Here is a 24,924-nt window from a genome sequence, read left to right on the forward strand (position 1 = left end):
GTGCATTGAATCATCTTGCAATTTATGGTCCAAAGTGTGACTATGAAGACATCATCACTGTTGAAGTGGCCGAAATCAACACTGAGTAAAACTGGCTAGTTACCTATTTCTCTGAACATATGATTTCTCTGTTTCTAAAAGGAAACATGAGTTAGAAAGGAATCCTGATGGTGTTAGGTCTTCTGAATATTGGGCTATGCCTTTGTTCATCTGAATATGCCCCCAGTGCCTTTCTAAATATTTAATAATACTCGAAAATACTATTTTTAATCAAGGTTTCTATCAGTATTCTTTTTCTGAAATATTATGCTATTTAGATTGTGAACCTGTAATCTATTTGATCCACATCATTGAGGAGAAGCATAGTCACTTGTCTCTTTTAATTTGACTAGTTCAGCTTAAGGGGAAATCTAGCACCTCCTTCTTGAGGTTTTCTTTTCTCCATAATTGTCTAAGAACTCCTAGAAGTACAATCAGTCCAAAGGGATCAGATTTCTTCCCAATGATTCATATGTTCAGTCCACTAGTGACTTCATTTTCCTTACTGCCACACTGTATAACATTTGAAACCTAGCTTTACACAGAATTGCTACAGTGAAACCTTGTTCTGTAGTGTCACTCAACATTTGAGCTATAACGGTATAGCTCTTTTAGTTCACACTTACATAATTAGTACAAACACCATACCTGCGTTTCTGGGTTCAGAGGGCTTCTGAGCCTCAGGCATATGTGTTCACCCAGCAAATTTTAAGCCCAGAATTTTCATTCCCTCACAATAAGTACTTCTCTGAGGTACTTAGGCTTATTTACTTCTCAGAGCCATTCTAATATTTTAGAGCTTCTAATATTGTTGAAATTCAAATGGGATTGCGTCAGGGATTTAAGATACCTTTCCTCCCAGGAAGGTCCTTGTCTCATACAAATGTGCCAACTTTCCCCACATAGAACACACTGTGGGACAAGTTAAGGGGTAGTATAAGGCACCGCCTTTGGCAGTGTGCAGAATTCCACCCTTAGTCAGTGGAGAAAGTACCACAGCTTTATATTTTACAGCTAGGACACACTATTCATGAATTCTTTTCCCCATAACATAGAAACACTATTTCTAAATTACTTTGATGCATAAAATTACTATTGTTGAGACTTTTCTTAGACCTCCTTGAGAATAGCCAGGCAAATTTTGACAGAATTTCATTTTTAGTATTAACCATGGCAGAAGACCAGGGAGAGAAGAGGTCTATAAAATGTTCCTCAAGCTAGAGAGTCCTAGGAACATCACAGGATCCTTAAAAACTCAGAACTGTCAAGTCCAAGGGAATACTCAATCCCAGCCTGGCCCTGTTTCCAGGGTAAAAGACTTTGGGAGTAAAGTGGGTGGAAAGGAAGAAAGAGAATATCTGAGGTCTATCTGGAGACTGAGAGTTGCTCAGATGTTTGGTTTAAAAGAATTGAAGAGAGCTTTTCTGCAATATAATTCACCTTCCAAGGTGCCTTCAGGGCCTCTTCAGTTAAATAAATGGCCTGAATAGACTGAAATAGGTTATAGAACATCTCACAGATTTTTACAAAGGCCTTTAAGTAAGTTGGCATAGGTACAGAGTATAAGAAACTTAAAAGTGTCAAAGGAACAAATAGGTACCAATTATTATATATAAAGTTATATACAAATATATATATACATATAATTATATATGTAGATAATTTCATAATTACCTCATTTTTATTCAGTGTGGACTTGGTTGGCTAGGACAGCCAGAGGTCCTGATGCCCCCTGGTGGTCACTGAATTATCACAGATCTCCTTGACACCTGAAAATCCACTGGGTTTGAAGAGCTAAAAAATTGCAAGATGAGAAACCGTGAAATCATGTAGAAGTAATTTGCATAATTTAAACTAGTTCTTCCTATCAGTGCTGGTGATTTATAGAAAAATGAAGTATAAGTAGTGGAAAAGAAGAGCCTCCCGGGCAAAATCAAATTTGAAAAAAAAAAAAAAATTCTTAAGCACAATTGGACATGTGTTAAGTGATTTTGAGTATAATGTGTCACATTTCTCTGCTATGTTTAGTAGTTCTCTTATTAATAGTCAAATAATAAAAGTTATTTGATTTAACACCTTTGAATATTTTAAGCGATCAGAAAATTTCAGAGTGACACCTTAGCAATATTCAATTGGACTCATAATCTTGATATAAATTGTATTTTTATTTGTTAAGCTCTCTTGAATTAACTCAGTAATTGCAGTTAAAGAATTATAATTTTAATTTTCTAAGCGTCACCAATTTATCTGACCATACAAAAGTGAATGAACTTTTACAAAGGCACAAAACATAGTCTTGACTTATGATTTGATTTCTGAACTCTGACTTCCTATACTGCTAGATAAATCTGAAATTTTGAAGAATAAGTAAAATTATTACTATGTTTTTTATGAGCTTAGTTTATGTACTTTTTTTTTACATTGGACTGCAAGTACATATTTAATATACACTACATAAATCATGCTAATGTAAATATGTAAGTGATTTTCCTGCACAGTGGAAAGACTATTTACATTTTGACCAAAATCACAAATAGAAAACCTAATTTTCTGTAATATCTATTAACTGAGACATAATGTTTCTTTTCTGTTTATAATCAGTTTCTTCTGTATGGTACATTTTCTAATTCAGTTTAAATTACCCCCTTTTCTGTGATGAACCTGCATTTTCACATTTACCACCTGTCAATGTATTTAGATAGTAAGTGCAAAAGTAGTAGGTTCAGAGACATCCCTTTGAGTTTGTTGTCATTGTTAACTACTTAGTTTGGCAGCCTTGGATTTGTAACATATTGAAGTCTCAGGTTCTTCCTTTACCCTCTAAAGGCCTGTTTACCACACACATACAAAGGGTTTTATTTGAAAATTTATGGAGGTAATTCCCTGAAGTCATTAGAATTTACTCCTAAGTGACTATTTCTCTCTTAAAATCAGAAAATATCCCCCAGAGATAAACAGTGAGGTAAATATTAGTGTTGACGCAAGTTAAATGAAGATAACAGCTATACCCTCATTTGGAATGTGTGTCTTGAGTTTGTACATTTATTTTCATATATGTACAGTTATGTGTGACTATTAGTAATTAGATAGATAAAAATAACATGGTGCATAAATATTGGGCATGTCTTCTTTGCATCTGAAAATAGGCATTTTTCATCTTTCTGCTATACAATTATGATAGATGTTTCAAAAGAGGGTCTATAAATGGTAATATTAAAGTTTTGGTCTCTTTTTTTCCATTTATTTAAAATTACCTAAATATAAGTTGGGTATTAAATCAACTGCATTTCACAATGAATACATAAAAATGAAAAAACAGCTTTTAAATTTTCTGCTTTGGCTCACACATGTTGGTTATATATACACCATTTGGTATTGTTCAGGAAAATGATTTCTAATTCATTTTATATACACACATACATTTACTTTTCTAAAATTTGCCTTAGAGGTAATATGCACAAATCATAGATAAGAAGCTAAAATAAACCATTTTAAAAATGATATAAAGAAATTACCTATTAAAAGTTATTTTAAAATATGAAAGTTTTGTGAACTGATTATTTTTCATTTCAGTGGCTTCATGTACAAAGAGGTTTACATGCTTTGCTGTTAGTCAAATACAGTCTAATGCCAATTTATATATTATATTTATATATTAAACTATATACTATATAATACAGTATAATAAACATTCTTTTCTTGACTAGGTCATTCACTTTTTATTTAAATTCCATGACTTCTTCATCACTATACCTAGATACAAAAGAAAGAAGAAAAGGTTGGTAAACCTAAAAATGAGTATCACTGTGTAACTCTGCAGGAAAAACTGTCAGCAGTCTGGCACATGTGCATTTAATGTGAAGCCTCTTGTCTCTAAAAATAAAAGCGAAGCTGAACATGCCCCTATGTCTGATAGAGAGGGGACACAGTAAGGGGACTCCTTATACCACCTACACTCATCAGAGTGAAGGATGTTACTTCTTTCGTTTCCTGGTTTAATGGAAAGGTATTTGTATTCACATCACTGAGTATTAATCATTGAATAGATGAAAGGAATATTTTAAACTTTAAAGGCTACCTTGGTGTCATTCTAAGAAGTGGGGATGAGACCCTGGGGAAAGTGTTGAAATCCTGGAGAATTATTTTAACTACTCGAAGTGGTTTAATATCTGTGAGTATGTGAGATTAACAGTTTTATTGCCTATGAGTGGGGATCTATATTTTTAATTCTAATGTTTCACCTTACAATTTTTACTCCTTAAAGCATCTGTTTGTGTCAATACTGCTTGATCTCTGTAACAAGTGCACTCTACATCTTTTTGTCTATTTTCAAGGTTAATCTATTAAGCAGTTTACATTTTCTATGAATCCTCTAAAGGGCACTTAAGATGCTTTTAGATATAATTTCTAAAATATTTAATAGGGGTAATGGCTAGGAACAAGTAACATTTAAGAAATAAACTACAGACCCAAAGAGAGGTTAGAGGGGAAGGAAATCTCATTTCTCTCTTCTTCGTAATTGCATTAGGCAAGTAAAAACTACAAGAGACAATTTTCCATAAGATAAAAATTTTAAAATCTGGGGATCTGTCATCTCTTTGCTATAAATACCAGAAACAACTCAATTTACATTTCCAAATAGAAAAGTTAGGAAAAGTTTGGAGTCTTAGGCAAAGTCAAACTTTTTGTCTCTCATAAATAGAGGCAAATCGTGAATGACAGATTTTTTTTTTTTAAGGGAAGAAATATAGGACAGGAAGAAAATAAAGCTCGTCTTTGACATGTGATCAAGTTACTCTGCTTGACCTTTGAATTTGATGATTTGGCAATTAAGGTTTTTAAGTTCTTCCTCTTATTGTACTACCCACATCTTGAATTGCAAAGTGTCAGAAACTGCCTAACGATAAAGGGATTCCTGTAGGCAGTCGTCCTCAATATTTAGTTAGACGAAATCAACTGTCGTTATTAGTAACACTTTTTATTCTTAGCTTGCCTTTGAAAGAAAGTTATTGAATAATTATTGAAAAGTACTCAATATTTGCGAAAGAGGTCTTGATTTTAATTTAATTTTAATTAACTTAATGCATGGTAGCATTCTTTAAAATTAAATGTAATTTATGCAGCGAAATGGAAAACGATCAAAGTGTGGCAATTCCAGGAAAATCTCAGAAAATGATAAACATGTAGGAAAAATGATACGGAACCTTCAGAAGTTTCTCTTAATGTGCTACTTCGTCCAACCAACTATCGTTAAATGATAGGGCGGGAGTGAGAGGGCACATAAAACAAAAGACTTCCTTTCTCCACTCCCTTTTCCTCTGGTTCTTTTGCCAGAGCTTGTTTCAAACTCTTGGAAACATTGTTTGAACATAATACATTTGGTTACTTTTATTCTTCCAGGGATTGTGCTGGGTGGTGCCTAGAGCTAACTGCCTTTGGAGTAACAGAAAAAGAGAAGTAGTAACCCTTCAAGAAAGAAAAAGAACAAAGTTACCCGACCCGCGGAGGTTGTGACAACAACAACAAAAAGTAAAAGGCACTTTACTTAAAGGCACAGCTCATTTCACTGTCCCGGCTCCGTGCTTGGTAGCTGAGAGATGGCTTGCATCCCCTCTGGTTTCTAAAGATCGCGAGGAGCACCGCTATAAACACGATTGTAAATTGGGAGCGTTATTTTAGGATTGATTCTGCTCCACGAAAGCTGCGGTTGCTAAAAGCAAAGCTCCCACAGCAGCACGCACCTCGGTTGCCCTCCACGTCCTCCTTCTCGGAGCATCCAGCGCCAGCCCGGAGCTCAAAACCTGGAGGGAATCCTGGACCCGCAACCTGACTCCGCTGGCCGCCGATTGGCCCACGCCCCGAACCCCGCCCCCAAGGCCGGGGCGGCCGTTTCGCCGGGACCCGCCCCCAAGCCCTGGGAATCGCCGCCTGGGAGGCCGGCTGCGCCTGCCACTCAGCCCGAGTGGCGGAGGCTCTCGGCTCGGAGCCCCGCCCTCCTCCCCCCTAATTGATATTATTGGAGTGTGGAGCAAGCGGCCGGTCTGCAGTCGGAGACTTGCAGGCAGCAAACACTGTGCGGACCAAAGGAGGAGAAAATTTTTTTTAAAAGCTAAACGTGGAGCAGCCGGCCGTAGATCGAGAAGGGGAATCGATGCGTGGAGCGCAATAATTTTTGTTTTTTAAAAAAGCCCCACATACTCCGGAGCAAACAGCATTTAAAAAGCTGCGACTCAACTGAAACCTAAGATAAAACCTGTTCATGCACCATGGTTTTTCAAACTCGGCACCCTTCATGGATTATTTTATGCTACATCTGGCTGCTCCGCTTTGCACACACCGGGGAAGCGCAGGCTGCAAAGGAAGGTAAGGTGATGGGAAAGCAAAGTTTGTTCTGACATTTATTTAGCTGTCTACCTGCAAGAGCCGGCTGGTCCGCGGGGTTGCCGGCCGCGCCTCCGGCGCCGGGCGACCCTCCCCCGCCGGCTCCCCGCCCCCTCAACGTTCGGGCCGCTCCTGGCGGGCGGGCGGCAAGCGGGCTGCTCCGAGACGCTTGCAGCCCCGCGCCCGGGGCCGTTCGCCCGACGGGAACGGGATTTCTGGCGCAGACTGTACAGAGGGCGTGAGCAGCAACGCAGGGCGGGGGGCGAAGGTGTGGGAACGGCCGGCAAGCTCATTCTCCGGGACCCCGGGCGGGTCAGATCTCTTCCTCTAGCCCTCTCCTCTTCCTTCTCTCGCCGTTCGTCTCCCTGGGAGTAAGCTGCGGCCGGAGTTGGTTGGAGACTGGGGAGTGCAGCCTCTAGTATCCTGACCAGCCTGCCGGCGAGCGGCTAGAGTCCGGAGCCTTTCTAGAGGCGCCGTGACTTGGGTGAACTCCGAACGCTCGGGTTACTAATGAAGTGCTCACTGCGTCCGAGGAGCCGGCGCGGGCCTGCGGCTGGCGCTCGGCCGCCTGCACGGAACAATAACGCGGCGGAGGTGAAGCAGCGGGCGGCGCGCGCTCCGCGCCCCGCGGGCCGGAGACATCTCCATTCAGCGCGCGCCGCGCGGGTCCCGGCGGCCGCAGGGACAGCGGCAGCCCAGCGGGCTCGGCGGGGCCGGGGAGGCAGGGGACGGGCTGGGGCAGTGCAACTGACCACGAGATGCCTCCCGGGCGACCAGAGGCCCCCAAACCTCTGCCCCACAATCCGGCAGTTAAGAAGTACGAGTGGTCTAACCTTGAAAAAGACCTGGACCCCGAGGGCTAGCTCTGGTTGACAAGAGCCAGGATTCATTTGGGCAGCCAAATACGCCTGTATATGGCTATTCCCCCCCCCCCCGCCCCTTCTCCTTTGAACCATTGACAGAAAGTAAAATACCTTTCGGTGCCTGTAGTTGGAGCTGGGGAAAAATAAATCCTGTCAATGGAAACGTCTTGCTTCTGAGCAGTGTCACAATCTACCCACCCTCCTCCGTATCTTGCAGGCTGTAAGTCTAAGGTTGATTTCCCAATATTTAAAAGCAGACTACTAATAATTACTTGTTCCTAAAGTGTGGAGGATGGAGAAATCTGTTATCAGATTTAGGTCATGGTGGTCGGGAGTGGATACGTATCGGTACTCGCTTCATCTCTCCCTGAAAACTTAGTGATTTAGTGCTGCTTTTTAAAATTCTCTTCGTGGACCCTTCTTCGGTCACTCAAAACACCCTCTCCCACAGCCAAACGCCATAGTCTACTACTTGATCCAGCCTGACCTTCTGACCCCAGTTTCCACATCTGCAACCTGTGTTGATGCTGAACCCATTCAGAGAAAACCTTAACTTCCAGCTGTCGGTTTCGCGTTTGCAGGTGAACCCACATCTGATAGAAACACACAGCCATACACACCAAAGCCCACACTTCTACTCGCATGACATTAGCTATTAGGGACATTGAATCCTGGAAACTTGTATTGATGCCCCTGGAATAGCGGGACCCGAGGAAAAGTTTGCACCGCCGGGGCGAAACCCCGCGCGCGAGCTCGCACAGACCCCGGCTGGAGTTTGAGCTATAAATAACTGCATCACTAGGGGGAGAGGTTCCTGCAGTCAGAATGGCTTGCTCGCCCGCGTTCCTCTTCTGAGTGCGAAATACGTGGAGAGGATTCTGATTCTAGGAGGCCGAATTCTTTACGTGCAGAAGTGAGCTGTTTAAAAGGTGGGCGGGGGTGAGGAATGCGCTCCGCTTCTCGGTGGCAACGCACCCGGCGCGCCGCGGTGGCCCAGGGCTGCCGTTCTGGAAGCGAGCAAGCCCCGAGGCGGCGCCGCGGCACCCAGGGGCAAGCGCCGGGAAGCGCCTGGAACAGGTGCCTGGCTCTCCGGAGCAGATGGGGGTAGTTACAGGAAGAAGGGGCGCCCCCCTTTCTCCCTTTTTCCCGCACACGTTCTATCGGGGAGGTCAGTTCCGGCTACTGGGAGCGCGCGTGTAAGTCAGTCTGACGTTTGGAGGCGAAGTGCAGCCGCTGTTTTTCCTTTCGTTAATGCCGTCGCCGCGCTCCCTCTGAGGAGACGCTTCCCGATAGCCTCTCTCCTCCCCCCGGTTCCTTCTGGAGCTAGGGCGCCACCGGCTCTCTGGAGTGCCCAAGTCTGGCGGAGGTGTAATGGATGCTTCGGTCGGCGGGCGCGCCAGTCTGGCAGCCCCCTCTCCGCCCCGCCCCGCCGACGGCCCCGCCCCGGCTCCAGCCGCTGCCCGCGCGTCTCCGGGCTGGCTTGGCCCGGCGCGACCCGCATCTCGCTCCTCGCCCTCGCCCCCACCCCCTGCATCCCCCACCCCGGCCCGCGAGGCAGAGCGCAGAGTCCCCGAACCCCGGCCCGTGTGCCCTGGGTCCTGGTTGGCCGCCGGGCTACGCCTCTGCGGGCGCGAAGGGAGGCTGGCGCTCGGTGCTCTGAGCGGGAAGGCAAAAGCGCGCACTTGCGGGCTGGTCCAGAGAGCGGACGGCGGAAGGGAGACACGCTGAATCGTTCGAGCTGGTTAAACGCTCAGGGGCCGGTTTCCCTTTTGTTTTATTTGTTCATTTGTTTCTCTCTTAACTTGTTTGCCATCACCGCCCCGCCGGGGTCCCTGGTTCCCACCCCAGGCTGTGCTGAGGGGTAACGGAAAAGGAGTAAACAATCATCACAGTGTTTAATTCACCCTCAAAAACGACCCAAGAAAGTTTCCTGGGTTTAAAATTCACTTGTCTCTTGTCACTGCGGAAGACCGAAAAAATAATAAGTACTCTCAAAAGGAAAGTACCTGGAACCCATGTTGTTTGTCCACGTTGAGGACAAAAACAGAATAAACTTTAAAAGTTACTTAATGTAAATTCAGTAATCTAAACATTTATGGCTGTTCCTAGTTCGAAGTACAACTTGGTATTTTAAAAGTGTGGCTTTGAAATTATAATTATTATTTGAAAGGGAGTCAAGTGTTTGTAACCAAGGTTGTGCTGTCATGGTCTCCCTGAGAGTCTTAAGTATAAAACATTTTGGGAAAAAAGTGTTTCTATATCCATTTTCAGTTATAGGGAATAACCTTGACTAGCTTGAAGGAGTTGAACACATAATCAACTGTTTCTTTTCTTAGCGTAACAAATTTCGTTACCTTTAAAAACACATTTTTTCCCTCTGTTGGTCATTGAAAAGTTTATTTAAGCATGCATTTAATTTAAGTTCAAATTTTTACATTTTGCTGAGGATGATGGTAAGCGTATTTACATACTTGAAAATGTATTCACCATTATTTCTGGACAAATTGATACATTTGCTAAAATGCTATAGAATCATAGAAATATTTTTAAAGAATACAAACTCATGTAGCTCTGCAACCGGTTTGAGCAAAGAGTGAATGCTTTAGAAGGGGAATCGTCCTAAAAAGCAATAAAATATATTAAATTGGAAGTATGGTATATATTAATGTATGATATTTGCGTGCATTATCTTATATTAATACCATCAGGAGCATTAATTACATTTATATAAATATTAAGTGTATTATGCTTTATGGTAGCATAAAAGCAGAATACAACTGTTTTATAAAAGTCAAGTCAAAGTTTAAATATTCCATTTTGAGAATTACGTACTGCTTTGAAATACTGGGAAATTTTAAAAATAGACATATTGAAAACAAATGTTTGACTAACCCAATAATATATCTTGTAAGTGATAGGCAATTTATTTTTCTCATGATAACATTGCTTAATATAGTTTTTAATTGTATTCATTTTGGCTTAAGAGAAGACACTGTGTGTGGAAAGTTTAAAAAAAAAATAAGCTCTAATTCTCAAAAGGCACTAGGAAGTACTTTTGGAAGAATAGTACAAATTAATGACTGGCTGAGGAGTAATAGGGAAGTATGCTTTATTATGTTAATGTTACTATATTTGACAAAGTTTAGAGCACTCAGTGGTTTACAAAATTCTTTACAACGTATTATTACTATAGAATCAGTATACTTCACATATCAATTTTTTACCCTTGCTTTCATGCTACTTTTGAGTTTTTTAGTTAATTTTAATATTTTAATTAAAAACTATAATGCTAGTGTTTTAATATCTTTTTTCCCCTAAGAAAGTGGAATGTATTTGTAAGAGGTAGGTATACATTTCGTCATTCATTAACGTAAATAACTCTTTATTTTAAATCATAAAATGGTAATTATTTTAAAAATTAGATCGACTTTAATAACTTTTACAAACATGTTTTCATTTTTCATCTGACATTTAGAAATGCAACTTTCTTTTTCAGTACTACTGCTGGATTCTAAAGCACAACAAACAGAGCTGGAATGGATTTCCTCTCCACCCAATGGGGTAAGGGCTTCTCCTGATAAAATATCAACCATTATTTTTTTTAAGTAAGAAATAAAACCTTTTCCTCCTCCCCCAGTGGAATTATTCACATTCTTCATATTGAAACTGTTTTGATCTCAAATATCTTGTTCAATATTTTGTTGTGCTTGTAATGAGGCATTGAGTTCTTTGGGTAGACAAGGTATATTTAGAACATTGGAAAATGGATAAAAAATGAGCTCTTATTGTGAGTGGGACCATACCTCAGGTTCCAGGCTATAACTGTTAACTAATTACAGAGAACATGCTTTTCAGGAACTCACCTAAACCTCTTTAGTTGCTTTATACTTCCTTAGTATCATCACCAAGTAGGTTGTATGTAGTTCTTTAAAACAGTAGTTCTTTAAAACTGTTTTCCTCTTTTGAAAAACGTTTTAGCATCATTCAAAATATACTTGAAAAGGTAACTAAAAATGTAATATGCTCAATATTTTAACATAAAATTTGCTCTAAAATATGATTTGGATTTTCTGAAATTTATATGTTGTGCTATCTGTTGTTATTAATCAGAAGTGATGGCAGAGTATGCACATATCAGAGTAAAAATCTGTTACCATAAATGAGTGAAAGCTGTCCAATAAAATTCTATGAAAATATAAGTAGATTCTAAAAAAATTCTGACCGTATGTTTCATATATCTGAAAAGATATATTGCTTACTTAAGTTTAGTTCAGTGTCTATGTCTTCACGTCTTATTTTAATTGTGAGGCAGGGCACATCCTTCATCCCTGACTAAGGAAGGGGGCTCCAAGAAAGGTAAACGTACCCCATCGTTACTTAAGTTAATCTTCGGTACAATAAAAAGTCTGGAGTCAAAGAGCATGAAGTGTAAGTGAGGATATAAAAAGTGTAAGAAACTTTGCAAAGACAAGAATGAAAGTCTGAAAGGGATTTTTGAGTATAAGAACATCATAAAATCAATATGTTATAAGCTAGAAGTTAAAGAATGAAAAATGTGAACAATGCAAATCTGTTTAAAGTATTTAGGTTTTTTATTAAATTAATATTTGAGAGACGCTTAAGGTCATATTGCAGCTATCTGTATTGGTCAGACAAAGCTATAAAAAATGACAAATATTTACAGATTAAATATAAAAAGTATGCTGAGTTTGAAGTATGAATGTCATACTTTTCTTGAAAGTGGAGTAGTTTCCATGAGTAAAATAATATACACTATAGGAAGACATTCGCAATAAAAAATGAAGCACCTTTCTTGCCAATGACAGATGTGACCCGTTTTCCACCATCCGTCAATTAAAACAAATAGAGATACAGCATGGTTTTTAATCTCTAAGGGGAAGTAAACTGATATATTATTGTAATATTTCATCCATGTAATCCATAAAATGATGAATTATGACTGTCTATGTTATCTTGGACTGAAATGGACATTTTATCAGTCCAAAGTATCTTGAGTTAACCGTTAACCCTACATATCTTTAGGAATCAACAGATGATATTAGAAAATGACGACTGACAATATATTCCATATATGAAAGGGATTGGCTTACATGTGGTTAAATATCTAACTGGAAATAAAATGTTATTAAGATATAAGTGTCTAGAAATAACTTTATAAGCATACTATAAAAGCATGCTAGCCGAATTAAGACTTCTTTCCCAATGGTGTTGTTTGTAGAAATCACTGAGGTCTCTTAGAAAGTGAGATAATAAAACAAAAGTTACATTAAATGCATTTATTTCATCTCACTCTTTGTTATTTATGCAACAGTTATCTTGAAATTTTCCCCACAGGAGTAAATTTTTAATTAAACATTAAAATTAACTGAGTTTCATTGGTAGTAAAATTGATTTTTCATACATTGAACAAAATAATATAATTGTTCTTGGAACTAGAAAAAGGAATTCTTGAGATATATTCCTTTCTAATAATTAGCCTTCGTTTCTCGTAACTAGGGAATTGTTCAAAAGAGCGCATTTATCCTTGGAGCTTTTCATTTTTTGGTAGATGCCACTACTAGTTTTACTTATTTTAATAATTTCAACCTAATTACGAGACTAAAATCTGCTTGTCCAAATGGAGGAATTTGGTTATATTTGGCTAAGGGCCATTCAAGCAAATTATAAGCAACTACCTGAAACAGGAAACTGTGCACTCCATCAACTAGTCACAAACTCCAGTTGTGTTGAGTAAAAGCTGAACATGATAATCAGTTGTTTGCTGCATTTGAGGACCTTTGATGATATGTATAATAAAATTGTAGCAAATATATGTCATCATAAGAAATTTCTGAATTACAGTATATTACCAATTTGTCTGTCTTGTTAGTTTTCTAAGAACTACTTTTAAAGTTAGATATTAATATATCACAGAGCATTTAAGTAAATTGATTTTTCTGATCGAGTTTTACAAATAAAACTCATTACCACGTGCTTATTACTTTATTTTCCCACCTGCTTTTCTTGAAACGATAGTTTAAATATTTCATGCTATGTGACTGGATTAGAATACTAATATAATTTTATATTTGGCATTTCCTATTGGGGAAATGAATACAAGTAGGTGACAATTTCACTATTAAGGTATCATAAATACAAACTTGGAAATTTTGTAATAATGGTAAGAAGAGACATAACTGTTATCTTAGGCTTTTAGGTGAAATGAATTTATTAACTAATGAGCAATATAGATAGATTATACAAGACTTAATCTTTAAATTGTTGCAAATTTGGCTAAGCTTATTGTTTTCCTTTTTTGTGAAAATATATGAGTTTGCTGTAGTGTACATTATATCAGCATATGAATGGACATTTTTAACCATCTGATATTTTTCCTGTCAGAAAGCTTATTACTGAAATATGATCCAGCATGCTGATTTGCCATGTACATTTGTTTGTCTGCTGAAAGCAACTTATTTATAAAGATATATCACACTTTTATAACTACTTATTTATAGTTATGTGGCATTATGGATAGCATTATATATAACACTGCAATAAATAAATAACTCTGTAAAATGTTCCTCCCTTATATCTCATTTTGCAAAGATCATAAAAGATTTAGCATTATGAATATCAACATGTTGTGGAATGCTTTTACATTTCAGAGTACTTTTGGCATTTTCTTCCCTGTGTTTTTAGGTACTCTCTAAGTTTAACATCAACACTTAAAATGTCAACGGAGTTATCAAGAACTCTGCCATATATCTGTATGTATATGCATTAAATGGTAATTTAAGTAATTTTGTTATGTGCTTTAGTCTATAAAAATCCCAAGCTCAGTGGAGACATTGGCATAAGCAAACATGTAAAAAGCAACACTAATACACCAGCAAACAGATATCAAGCAAAATGAAAGATTTATTGTATGCATAAACAACACAAGCAACGAAAATGATGTTCTGGCACCAGGATGAAGCCGAACTGAGACTCTGTTCTTAAAGGTTACAGTGTTCGTCAGGGTAGGAATTCACCTAGGTCTTTCAAAGATATGCATTTGTGCTACACTAAAGAGTCCTCATGCACTTGCAAAAGCCAAATGTTATTTTTTGCTGAATGACTGATGACCTTTTCTAAATTTTACAGTGGGAAGAAATTAGTGGTTTGGATGAGAACTATACCCCGATCCGAACATACCAGGTGTGCCAGGTTATGGAGCCCAACCAAAACAACTGGCTGCGGACTAACTGGATTTCGAAAGGCAACGCACAAAGGATTTTTGTAGAACTGAAATTCACCCTGAGGGATTGTAACAGTCTTCCTGGAGTCCTGGGAACTTGCAAGGAAACCTTTAATTTGTACTATTATGAAACAGACTACGACACTGGCAGGAATATAAGAGAAAACCTCTATGTAAAAATAGACACCATTGCTGCAGATGAAAGTTTTACCCAAGGTGACCTTGGTGAAAGAAAGATGAAGCTTAACACTGAGGTGAGAGAGATTGGACCTTTGTCCAAAAAGGGATTCTATCTTGCCTTTCAGGATGTAGGGGCTTGCATAGCTTTGGTTTCGGTGAAAGTATACTACAAGAAGTGCTGGTCCATTATTGAGAACTTAGCTGTCTTTCCAGATACAGTGACTGGTTCAGAATTTTCCTCTTTAGTCGAGGTCCGAGGGACATGTGTCAGCAGTGCAGAGGAAGAGGCGGAAAACTCCCCCAGGATGCACTGCAGTGCAGAAGGAGAATGGTTAGTGCCCATTGGAAAATGTATCTGCAAAGCAGGCTACCAGCAAAAAGGGGACACTTGTGAACGTAAGTAATGTGTGCTATTAAAATTTCACTTTGCACTTTCTTCTATATCAGAGATTTTAAGTAATAATGACTATTAAGTAATAATGACTATTTGAACAAGTGAGTCTGCTGTGTACCAGCAGCCCAATTGAGTAGATCTTAAGCAAAGTCACTATTGAACTTATCAATGATTCCCCATAGTGATATCTGCACTAAGTATTCAGTAAATATTGCAGTAAATATCGGCGATAATAATATTTGTTACTAAAATTTAATTGGCCCTATGCTTGACATAGAAGACAACAGTTGCACATTGGGCTACGAGATTTAAGAGAGAAGATTGGGCAGAGTGAGGTGAGATTAATCAGGATTTAATGATGTGTGATTCCTCCTGTCTTGAAACCCATATCGTCTGGCCTTGTGGATAACAGGAAAAGGAGGTTAAGGGGTCTGCTAACAAGAGTTCTACTAATAGGCAAGACACATGCAAATAGATTTACAAACTTTTAGAATTATTTTTTATAAGTACTAAAACTTTGATTCAAAAATCATCAAATTGCCCTTGCTAACTTTCTAAGGTTGCTTCTGCCAAAGCCGTATTTCTTTCCTGGACTAAATAATAAAAGGAGTATTTCTCTGATAAGTCACATTATAGGTAGACCACAATTTTGTGGAAGTGGGCCAAAGTAAGTTTTAGTTATCAGAATACATCAGCTGGAAGTTTTCTGTTTGTTTTGAAACAATAATAGCATATGAATTAGTGAACCTTTTCCTTTGTATAGTAAAACTGGATTTTCTCTTACATAGCTTTATGTGGTCATAATAATTGGCCAGTATTTTTCTATTTAAAACTATGTCACAGGGACCTTCAAAATTAATAGATATTTTTCTGTTTGTGGATATCCTGAAAATATAATAAGGTTATATTACTTATGTCTCTTATAACTTAGAAAACATAATATATTCCCCAAAATAACTTTCATGTATTCTTTGTACCCCTAAGCCAGCTGCATAATTTTAATATTTGTACATCCTAGTTAATTTAGAGGGAATTGTAGCTAACAGTGATTATTGTAACTAAATGTTTTTGCTAATTTACTATGTGCAGATACTCTTCTGTGTGCTTTACACATACGAGTTCTTTTAGTAGATAGGTAACATTATCATCTCTATTTTACAGAAAATAAAATGGGGCTGTCAAGGGTAAGTTGCTGATTGCAATTACTTTAGTAAGTAATATTTGTCCTATCTTAGATTCAAACTCAGGGTGTTCTGATTCCAGAGCCCGGACTTTAGCAACAGTGTTGCCCTGGTTTCCATCAGAAAGCAAGGAGAATCCTGGCAAATATTATTCTGTTTCATTGCTGAACTTAAATGCCTTGGTCCTAGTAGTTTGTTATGTAAATCACATTACTTCCCCATAAAATTCTCATTCTAGTAGAACATTTCAAGAAATAATTTAACAAATATTTAGATCTGTGTTGTCTAATAAGGTAGCCGGTGGCCACATGTGGCTCTGAGGTTCTAAAAAGTGGCGATTCTAAATTGATATGTGCTGCAAGTATGAATTACGTACTGAATTTCAAAGGCTTAGTACAAAAAAAAAGAATGTGACAAACATCATTAGTAATTTTCTATGTTACTTGGATATTGAAAGAATCATACATTAGATATATTTGGTTAAATAAAATATAATATTACAATTATTTCAACTGTTTCTTTTTACTCTTTTCTGATGTGGCTACTAGAAATTTAAGAATTACGTATGTGGCTCACATTATATTTCTACTGCACACATTATTTAGGTAGAGTAACTGAGCAAATATATTTTTACTGTCCTGGTTGAAGAGTTAAATACTTCATGTGGATGGTTGCTAGCATATAAAATGCCTATGACCCAGCACTCAATTATCATTCCTGCCATAGCTGACATTGTAAAGAGAACTCTGAGCTAAACAAATAGAGATGCTATAGGTTCTGGTCCCGTTGACCAGTTTAACAGCCTCCTTTGACACTCCCTGAAGGAATCAAACCTGTCTACCCACTGTCCTCTTCCCCCTTCCTTCACTAGTATTTCTTAACAAGTAGAACATCCTGCAGGTTCCACATGTGTGGAAATCAAAAACTGATGGAGATTTATCACTACTAATAGGCAGAATGCTATTCCACTTGGTAAGTATAGAAATATTCTTTTTTTTTTTTTTAATTTATTTATTTTTATTTTTGACTGTGTTGAGCCTTCGTTTCTGTGCGAGGGCTTTCTCCAGTCGTGGCAAGCGGGGGCAACTCTTCATCGCGGTGCGCGGGCCTCTCACTATCGCGGCCTCTCTTGTTGCGGAGCACAGGCTCCAGACGCGCAGGCTCAGTAATTGTGGCTCACGGGCCCAGTTGCTCCGCGGCATGTGGGATCTTCCCGGACCAGGGCTCGAACCCGTGTCCCCTGCATTGGCAGGCAGACTCTCAACCACTGCGCCACCAGGGAAGCCCCAGAAATATTCTTAATGAACTAATTAATTCAATGAAAAGGAATGTTTTTATTGACTGGAAATGTTTTTATTGACAAGTACTTGAAAAATGATGGTAGATTCAACAAAAACTATTATAAGAACATTTTAACAACACACTATTACACTTCAGCTGTGAAAGCAGCCGGTTTCAGTAGTATGGAGATTTTGATTGATGTGAAAGTGGAATTTTAAATGTTTGCACAATTAAAAACGGGACACATAAAAATACATAAAAATGCATATAAAAGACCTTATCCACAAGGCCTTTAGACAATTAAATTTGTCTAAAAAGAAACTAGGAAATAACATTAAAAGTCCTGCTCTTTTAAGGTTTAAAAAATTTTAAAGCAAATTATAGTCTCTTGTTTCATTTTGTGGATTTAACTCAATTGATTTCTACATTTACTTGTTAAGAAAAACAAACAGGAACTGTTTGAGTTCTACACTTCTGAGTATAGAATTTAGTAAGAAAAGCAGTCTTTAACTGCAGTAAAGAGATATATTTACCATGACGACTCCAATTTCTTCCAAATGAACAAAATCATCTCATTAAATGTGGTACTATTAAGATTATTCACATTCATTTATTTTGGTTTCGAGAATTGGAACCATATTTGAGTACCAAAATTATTGTCGCCTGCAAACTGCACCAAGGTACTTAAAAATGAAGTAAAATTAGTTCACTGTCATCTACTTTAATCTGCATTGGAATAGGTAGAATTAGGTATTAATAGTGAGAGTTCATTAAAAACATGTGATTAAAGGACTCAAGATGCCTCCTTATGGTTCAGCCGAAAAAGGATGTGCACACTAATTCAGGTAAATTGTCTATCGTGTAACGTTCTTAATTTTTAACCTTAGTGATGTTGACAAAGGAATTAAATACCTTATGCTTAACTGTGGCACTATGTTCATTTGCAAAAACACTTCCCTCCTGGGCATAATTCCAACGCATTGCTGTGAGAGTACTTGCCTCTGGAGTGAGTCCAGGCCTGCCTTTATAAGTATTTCTCCTGTTTCCTTTCAGTGATCCTGTTAAGAGTTTGAAAATAAATTCCAGTCCCATATAGAGGAAAACTAAAAGTGTTTGGGAGAGGATGCTAGTAAGCCCTTAGCCAAATGATGGTGGTTAGCCACTTAGAGGCAAGTTTATCTGGGCACTTTCTAGAATGGCAGCCCATTGTGATGTGTGTTAAAGTATAGTTTGAAGTACGAACAACTGTGAAAACTGAACACAGTTTTGATCAGTTGATGGAAAAGCTTTTACTTCTTTGTGATTTTGGAAAAAAATAACTCAATTTTGAAAACCACATGTTTGTCAAATCTAATATATGGAGAACTTGTCTAATTTTTTAATATAGTGATTTAAAGAAAACATCTCTTTACAGTCATTTAAAAATATAATTCCAGATAGCATGCTTCGATTGTCAAACAGTCCTTTTGAAAATATTTAGCATATCAGTTACATCACAACTTCTATGCACAGCAACCAATATATTTAGATAAAAAGTGTAGTCATTTTAAAAAATTGAGAGCAGATTTTAGTTTACATATATAAATATTTTTAGAAGCTAATAAATCGTATTCTGAAATATAATTTGAAATTTTTGGAACTTTTGTACAGTTTTATTCCATTTTAAAAGTAGAATAGTATTTCTCAAAGTGTGGAACTCGGTATTATAACTTGGATTTGTATAAGTAGGTTGTAGTTTACACTGAAAAATTATGTTCATTTTTTCTCATTTAATCCTTACCACACCGCTACGAGGTAGAAAGTATTATTTTTTCTTTCTTTGAATTTAGGAAGAAACTGAAGCTCAGGGATATTAATAAGTAGCAAAATTGGATGAGAATCCAGGATCCTGTTTATCATTTCAAGTCTTTTTTCCCCACTGCTCCACACTACTCCCTAAAATTTGTCCTGAACTTCAACCAGTGGATTTTAGTTACTGAAGAACTGATGCAACTTTATTCTAAGTAGGGTGACCATAAGTCTAGTTTGCTGGGGATAATTGTTTTACTTATTACGCTGTGTCTTTTTGCTTTCAAAAGTGTTCTGATTTGGATGATAGAATATATGGTCAACCTAATTGTAAAAAATCCAAGGATGTAATGCAGTTTACATGCACATACATCAGAACATAGAGATGTGAGCTGCTTGCATTATTTATATTGCTTAATTTTAATTTTCTGAGTTAAAGATTTAGTAAATTTTTTGATGATTTCATGTAAAGGGGAACTCAAATAATCATAGACTTCTAGTTTTTATTATAAGGAATTTCCCTAATAGTTTCTTCTTAATATTTTCTATTATCAAGTTAGCAGATATATCATTACTTTAATAATGTAAAACTTACAGACATATAACATATGTTATATGTTACTTCAATAATTAAAACATTCAACTTAATAGCATTAATAATATTGAAATCTGTGTTTGTTGATTAGATTTTTGAAAACCATGTGTTTTTTTCACAGAAAAGAAACATGTAATTTGTACCATTACTTTTCATGATAACAAATGAGTTTTTGTGATACATAGTATTTATAATCAAATATATACAGAAATGTAAGGTACACTATAGGGTTAATAGCTCAGATGCTGGAGTCACAGAGTTTTTAAATTCTGGCTCAACAACATACCAGGTGCATAAACTAGGACAATCTCTCTAAGCCTTAGTTTCCTTAAGTATAAAATGGGGCTAATAAAAATAGTACCTCCCTCATATAGAGTTCTTGTCAGAAGTGAATGAAATAATGCATGTAGAAACCCTAAGAATAGTATCTGGGACATAGCAAATAATCAGTGAATGCTTGCTATTATCTTAGTATTAATAATGCAACAAGGAGTTGGCTAAGTAAAGAAATTTCATGGGCTTCCCTGGTGGCGCAGTGGTTGAGAATCTGCCTGCTAATTCAGGGGACACGGGTTCGAGCCCTGGTCTGGGAAGATCCCACATGCCACGGAGCAACTAGGCCCGTGAGCCACAACTACTGAGCCTGCGCGTCTGGAGCCTGTGCTCCGCAACAAGAGGCCGTGATAGTGAGAGGCCCGTGCACCACGATGAAGAGTGGCCCCCGCTTGCCACAACTAGAGAAAGTCCTCGCACAGAAACAAAGACCCAACACAGCCAAAAATAAATAAATAAATAAAAGAGGAAAAAAAAAAAAAAAAAAAAGAAATTTCATGGCAGTGAGTGAATGAACATAGATCTCAAAGGCCACAGATAGTTAAATATCCTTTAAGTCAGTAATCTCATCCCTGGTAATTTACCAGGGAAGATATTTCAGTGAAAGAGAAGAACTTTTTATATAACCTTTTTTTTCCCTCCAGCAAAGCAATATATATAATTTGAAATATTGAAAATAACCTAAATGTCCAAAGTTAAGTGCCTCATCTTGATTGAACTTAGTCCTTAAAGTATCAACAATGTGATATAGGAATTTTAAATCATCTTATTAATAATTTTGAATGAAAAATAAAGAATAAAATGTATACACTGATATTTAGAATTAAGCAAAATATGCATAGGGAAAAGAATAGATGGGAACATAAATATCGTCACAATGACTGTGTCAGAATGGTGAAATAGTGGGTGATCTTCTTTCCCTGTGTTTTTAAACTTTCTTGAGCATTAACCTTTTTTAGCAATATAATTATGTTTTATGTAACCTGGTAGCTCATACAAAGACAACTTGAATTGTATCTCCAAAATATGGGTTTTTAAATTAAGTTAGCATCTGTATAAAATACAGGGCTCAGGCAATAGAACAGTAGTAAATGACAGGTATAGTTTAAATGATTTAAAAGCGGGGAGAGTCAAGGCATTCAACAAAAACAGGTCATAGATTTTGTTTGTTTTTAAATTATTAATACATGGCAAGAGCTGTTTTAAGTGTTTCACATGTGTTAATTCATTTAGTCTTACAGAGGGGTGTTCCTTACAGAGAGGTAAGCACTGTTATTACCCAGTTTAAAGGAGAAAAACATACTTAAAAGTATGTAAAACATAAAAGTGTTACATTTTATATGTTAAATCATATTTACATAAATGATATGTATACACATTTTTATGTAAGAAAACTAAAGCACAGCAAGGGATGGCTTAAGTACCCACAATCACCAAGAGCATAGAGTGGCCGACTGCTGTTTAATCAAGGCAGTCTGGCTCCAGAATCCCTGCCCCTAACCAATACAGTGGACCACATCTTTATAGATGAGCATTTATCTATCACAAGGAATTTTTAAAAAATAAAGTTTCTTTCAGGATGTCTTCATGGTGATACAAATCTGAGCGCTTTCTTTCATTTATAATAATTTCAAAATACTTATATCTCTGTCTTTCCCAACATTCTAAATATTTCATCTGCTTTGCCATTTTCTTTTCTATTCCGGTTCTTCTTTCATGGGGCGGTCAGAATGCACTTTGTAAAACACAACATAGACCCCGTTACTGTATTATTCAGAAAGCTTCAGGTTCCTAATGACCAATAAAAATTCACTGTTTCTTAGGGTGGCATTTAAATACCTCCTACTTGACCCTAGTATTCTTTTCTAACTTTCAGTCACATAATTTATCATCCTTGAGAGCCCTGTTCCCTCTGCTTGGTACTGACTGGTCTCTCGTTCTACCTGAAGCACATCCATAGATGTTTTTATGATGCCCTATTACTTAACCTTTGGTCCCAAATAAACAGAAAAACAAATAAACCATCATGACAAATAAACCATCATAAACCATCACAATTACCTATTGTATCTTAATCTCTCACATCCCCAACTTCTTCAGTGACCTCTCTTCCAAATTCTGATGGTAGATACTGGCTGTACCATTCTCCTGGTTTTTACCTTGCCTTGCCTTCTTCTACCAGCAATGCCACCTACCCTATCTCAGGCTGTTGAAATTTTGCCTTTCCTTACATTTCAAATTAAATGGCACTTATACCTTGTTAAAAGATCTCTGTGGATTCTTAAAAGTACTTTGCCCTTTCTCTCTGGGGATCTTCATATGCGATCTGATTTTTATCAATGTTTGTAATTTCCTTTTACAGCTTCTAAAGCTTCTTAACAACCAAAACTTACTTATAGTATTCTACCTACCTACCATGGTACCTAGCACAGTTCCTTGCACCACCCAAGTCTTCCAAATAAATGTTTATCAAATTTCTGAAAGACTTTGAGAAATTTGGTTATACACTACCCACTCCCAAGGCAAATATTTTCTTATTTCAAATTCATATCACTAGTTAATTTCTTGTTGTGTAAGTCCAGTCTCTGTGATTAGTCTTAAACTTTGTAAGAGAACCCTATATTGTATTTCACTTTGCTCATAGCATATAGCAAGTTGATATGCTAAGAATTAGCAAACATGAACAGGAGTCTGCTCCAGATATGGGGAATTTATTTCTATGAGAATAATGTAACTATTTATATTTATTCATTATCATATTCCCACTTTCTATTTGTCCATTGTCTTTATGTGTCTTTCCTTTTAACTACTCCATCTGCCTCTTTTAATGAACAAAAAGCCATTTCCCACTTTACTAATGTAATATTTATGTCTTGAGAAAGAGAGTTGCAAGAGCCTGATACATTTTCTAAAATAAGAAGGTCTTAAAGCTTATTTATCTTATATGGGAAAGTAGCTTTTGTTTTAAGAATATATTGGTCTTCTTCCAAATTATATATTGTAAATATTATCTTGGTTTGCAAAACAAACGAAAAATAAGAGAAACAAAACTGAGAAATCAGTCCCTAAGCTAACATTACACTCTATTCTATAAATTGGAAATTATGTAAATTCAGTATCACGTTCAAATATATTTCTGCTATTTCAGTTATGACTACATTACATTACAATTTTTATACTCTTCTTTAAATTATTCACTTTCAGAAGCTCATAATACTTGTTTTTTTAAGGCTTTGTGAATAGGTAATGTGCATAGATCTGGAACAAATGCCATCGCTGTGTGCTCCAGTCTCAAATACCTTTTTCCAGGAGCAGCTACTGTTAATCAGTTTCTTCTGTCCTTTGCGAGATATTTGCTCATAATTCCTTAAAAAATATGGAGAAGGATAATTGTGATAATAAGAATCATAGCAAAATTTCCTTCTAGAACATTGTAGACTTCATTTAAAAATATACTGCTTTTTACTCATCTTCAATCAACATTGTATGTACCCACAGTACATTGAACATGATAACTATTCAAAAAATAAAGAAGGACAGAAAGAAGAAAGACCTGATGAAAGTTAGGAAAAATGAGGAAAGAAGGAAGGCAATATGAAATTCATATGTGCGATTTAACTTCCTATGATTTAGAAACTCAGTACATGACTTCAGAACATTTCTAATTATCCTAACTTTGGCAAGTATATGGTTACCCTTTTATAGTTCTAGTGGAAGTTTAAATTGGCATCAGTTTCTAGAAGATAATGTTAAAATATAAATCAGTGATACCTTAAAATGTTGCAATTAATTTGATTTTTTTTTTATCGAGCTTCAAGCCATTTTCTCTAAGGTAATTATCACTAATCTACAAAAGCTTTTATTTATGATAATAGTATATATAATGTAGTTATTTTGTGTAAATAATGTTATTATTTTAATGGGAGAAATTTAACCCAGCTGTGTATTTGGTATTTTTCTCTATGGGCATAAAAATCTGACGCAGGAATCAGAGAGGAAAATTTCTGACAATCCTTTTATTCTAATTTTCCTCACATTTAAGTTAATTCAGGTTATCTCATCCTATGCAAATTATCACAAAAATTTACTTTTATGGAAGCTTATCTTCATTAGGTTATCGACATAGTATTAATATGTGTTAATTCCTATAGTATTAATACGTGGGCAGTAGAAGGGCACGTGCACACATAAAACAAAAACAATTCAACTTTGAGTTTAGGTCAAATTAATGAGTTAAAGACATTCTTTTTTGTTTTCTACCTATAATATCAACTTCATTAAAAGTTATAATCTGTGTATACATATCAAATATTAATCCCTAATAATAGCATTTCACAGGAACCCAGAATAATACATACATCAGTTGAAATAAATGTGCATTATTTTTCTCGAATTTTGTGGTCTTATAAAGAAGTATGTAAGGTTTATTATTTAGTGTATTTTGTTTAGTCTGGGGTCAATGAATGACATAGAAAAGAGGGGAAAATACATTCTGGGGCATAGTAGTTTGAAAAAATTTTAACAGTTACATTTTAGGTATTGTGGATTTTGAATTTTTTAGTTTGGTTCTTTCATTTAAATTATTTACTGTTGATAATTATGTTATCTCTTGCTTCCAATATATTAGAAAACTAGGAGGCTTTGAAAGG

The 24,924-nt window shown here is 36.8% G+C and overlaps 1 protein-coding gene and 1 long non-coding RNA gene across 3 annotated transcripts in view; one reads left to right on the top strand and one right to left on the bottom strand.

Annotated features, from left to right (window-relative positions):
- LOC137769717 (uncharacterized) overlaps nucleotides 1-1,793 on the bottom strand; it is a 120,836-nt gene extending 119,043 nt beyond the window's left edge. The window contains exon 1 of the long non-coding RNA XR_011075043.1: nucleotides 1,714-1,793. This is a non-coding gene — a long non-coding RNA (uncharacterized lncRNA). The remainder of the gene's footprint in view (nucleotides 1-1,713) is intronic.
- Nucleotides 1,794-6,239: 4,446 nt separating this feature from the next.
- Nucleotides 6,240-24,924, top strand: part of EPHA7 (EPH receptor A7) — a 164,071-nt gene continuing 145,386 nt past the window's right edge. For both annotated transcript variants that reach the window (XM_068550802.1, XM_068550801.1), the window contains exons 1-3: nucleotides 6,240-6,402; nucleotides 10,780-10,844; nucleotides 14,430-15,099. In XM_068550802.1, the coding sequence (XP_068406903.1) occupies nucleotides 6,306-6,402; nucleotides 10,780-10,844; nucleotides 14,430-15,099 (832 nt within the window). In that variant the 5' untranslated portion in view covers nucleotides 6,240-6,305. The remainder of the gene's footprint in view (nucleotides 6,403-10,779; nucleotides 10,845-14,429; nucleotides 15,100-24,924) is intronic.

The sequence above is a fragment of the Eschrichtius robustus genome, chromosome 9, assembly GCF_028021215.1.
Source record: "Eschrichtius robustus isolate mEscRob2 chromosome 9, mEscRob2.pri, whole genome shotgun sequence".
Lineage (NCBI taxonomy): Eukaryota > Metazoa > Chordata > Mammalia > Artiodactyla > Eschrichtiidae > Eschrichtius > Eschrichtius robustus.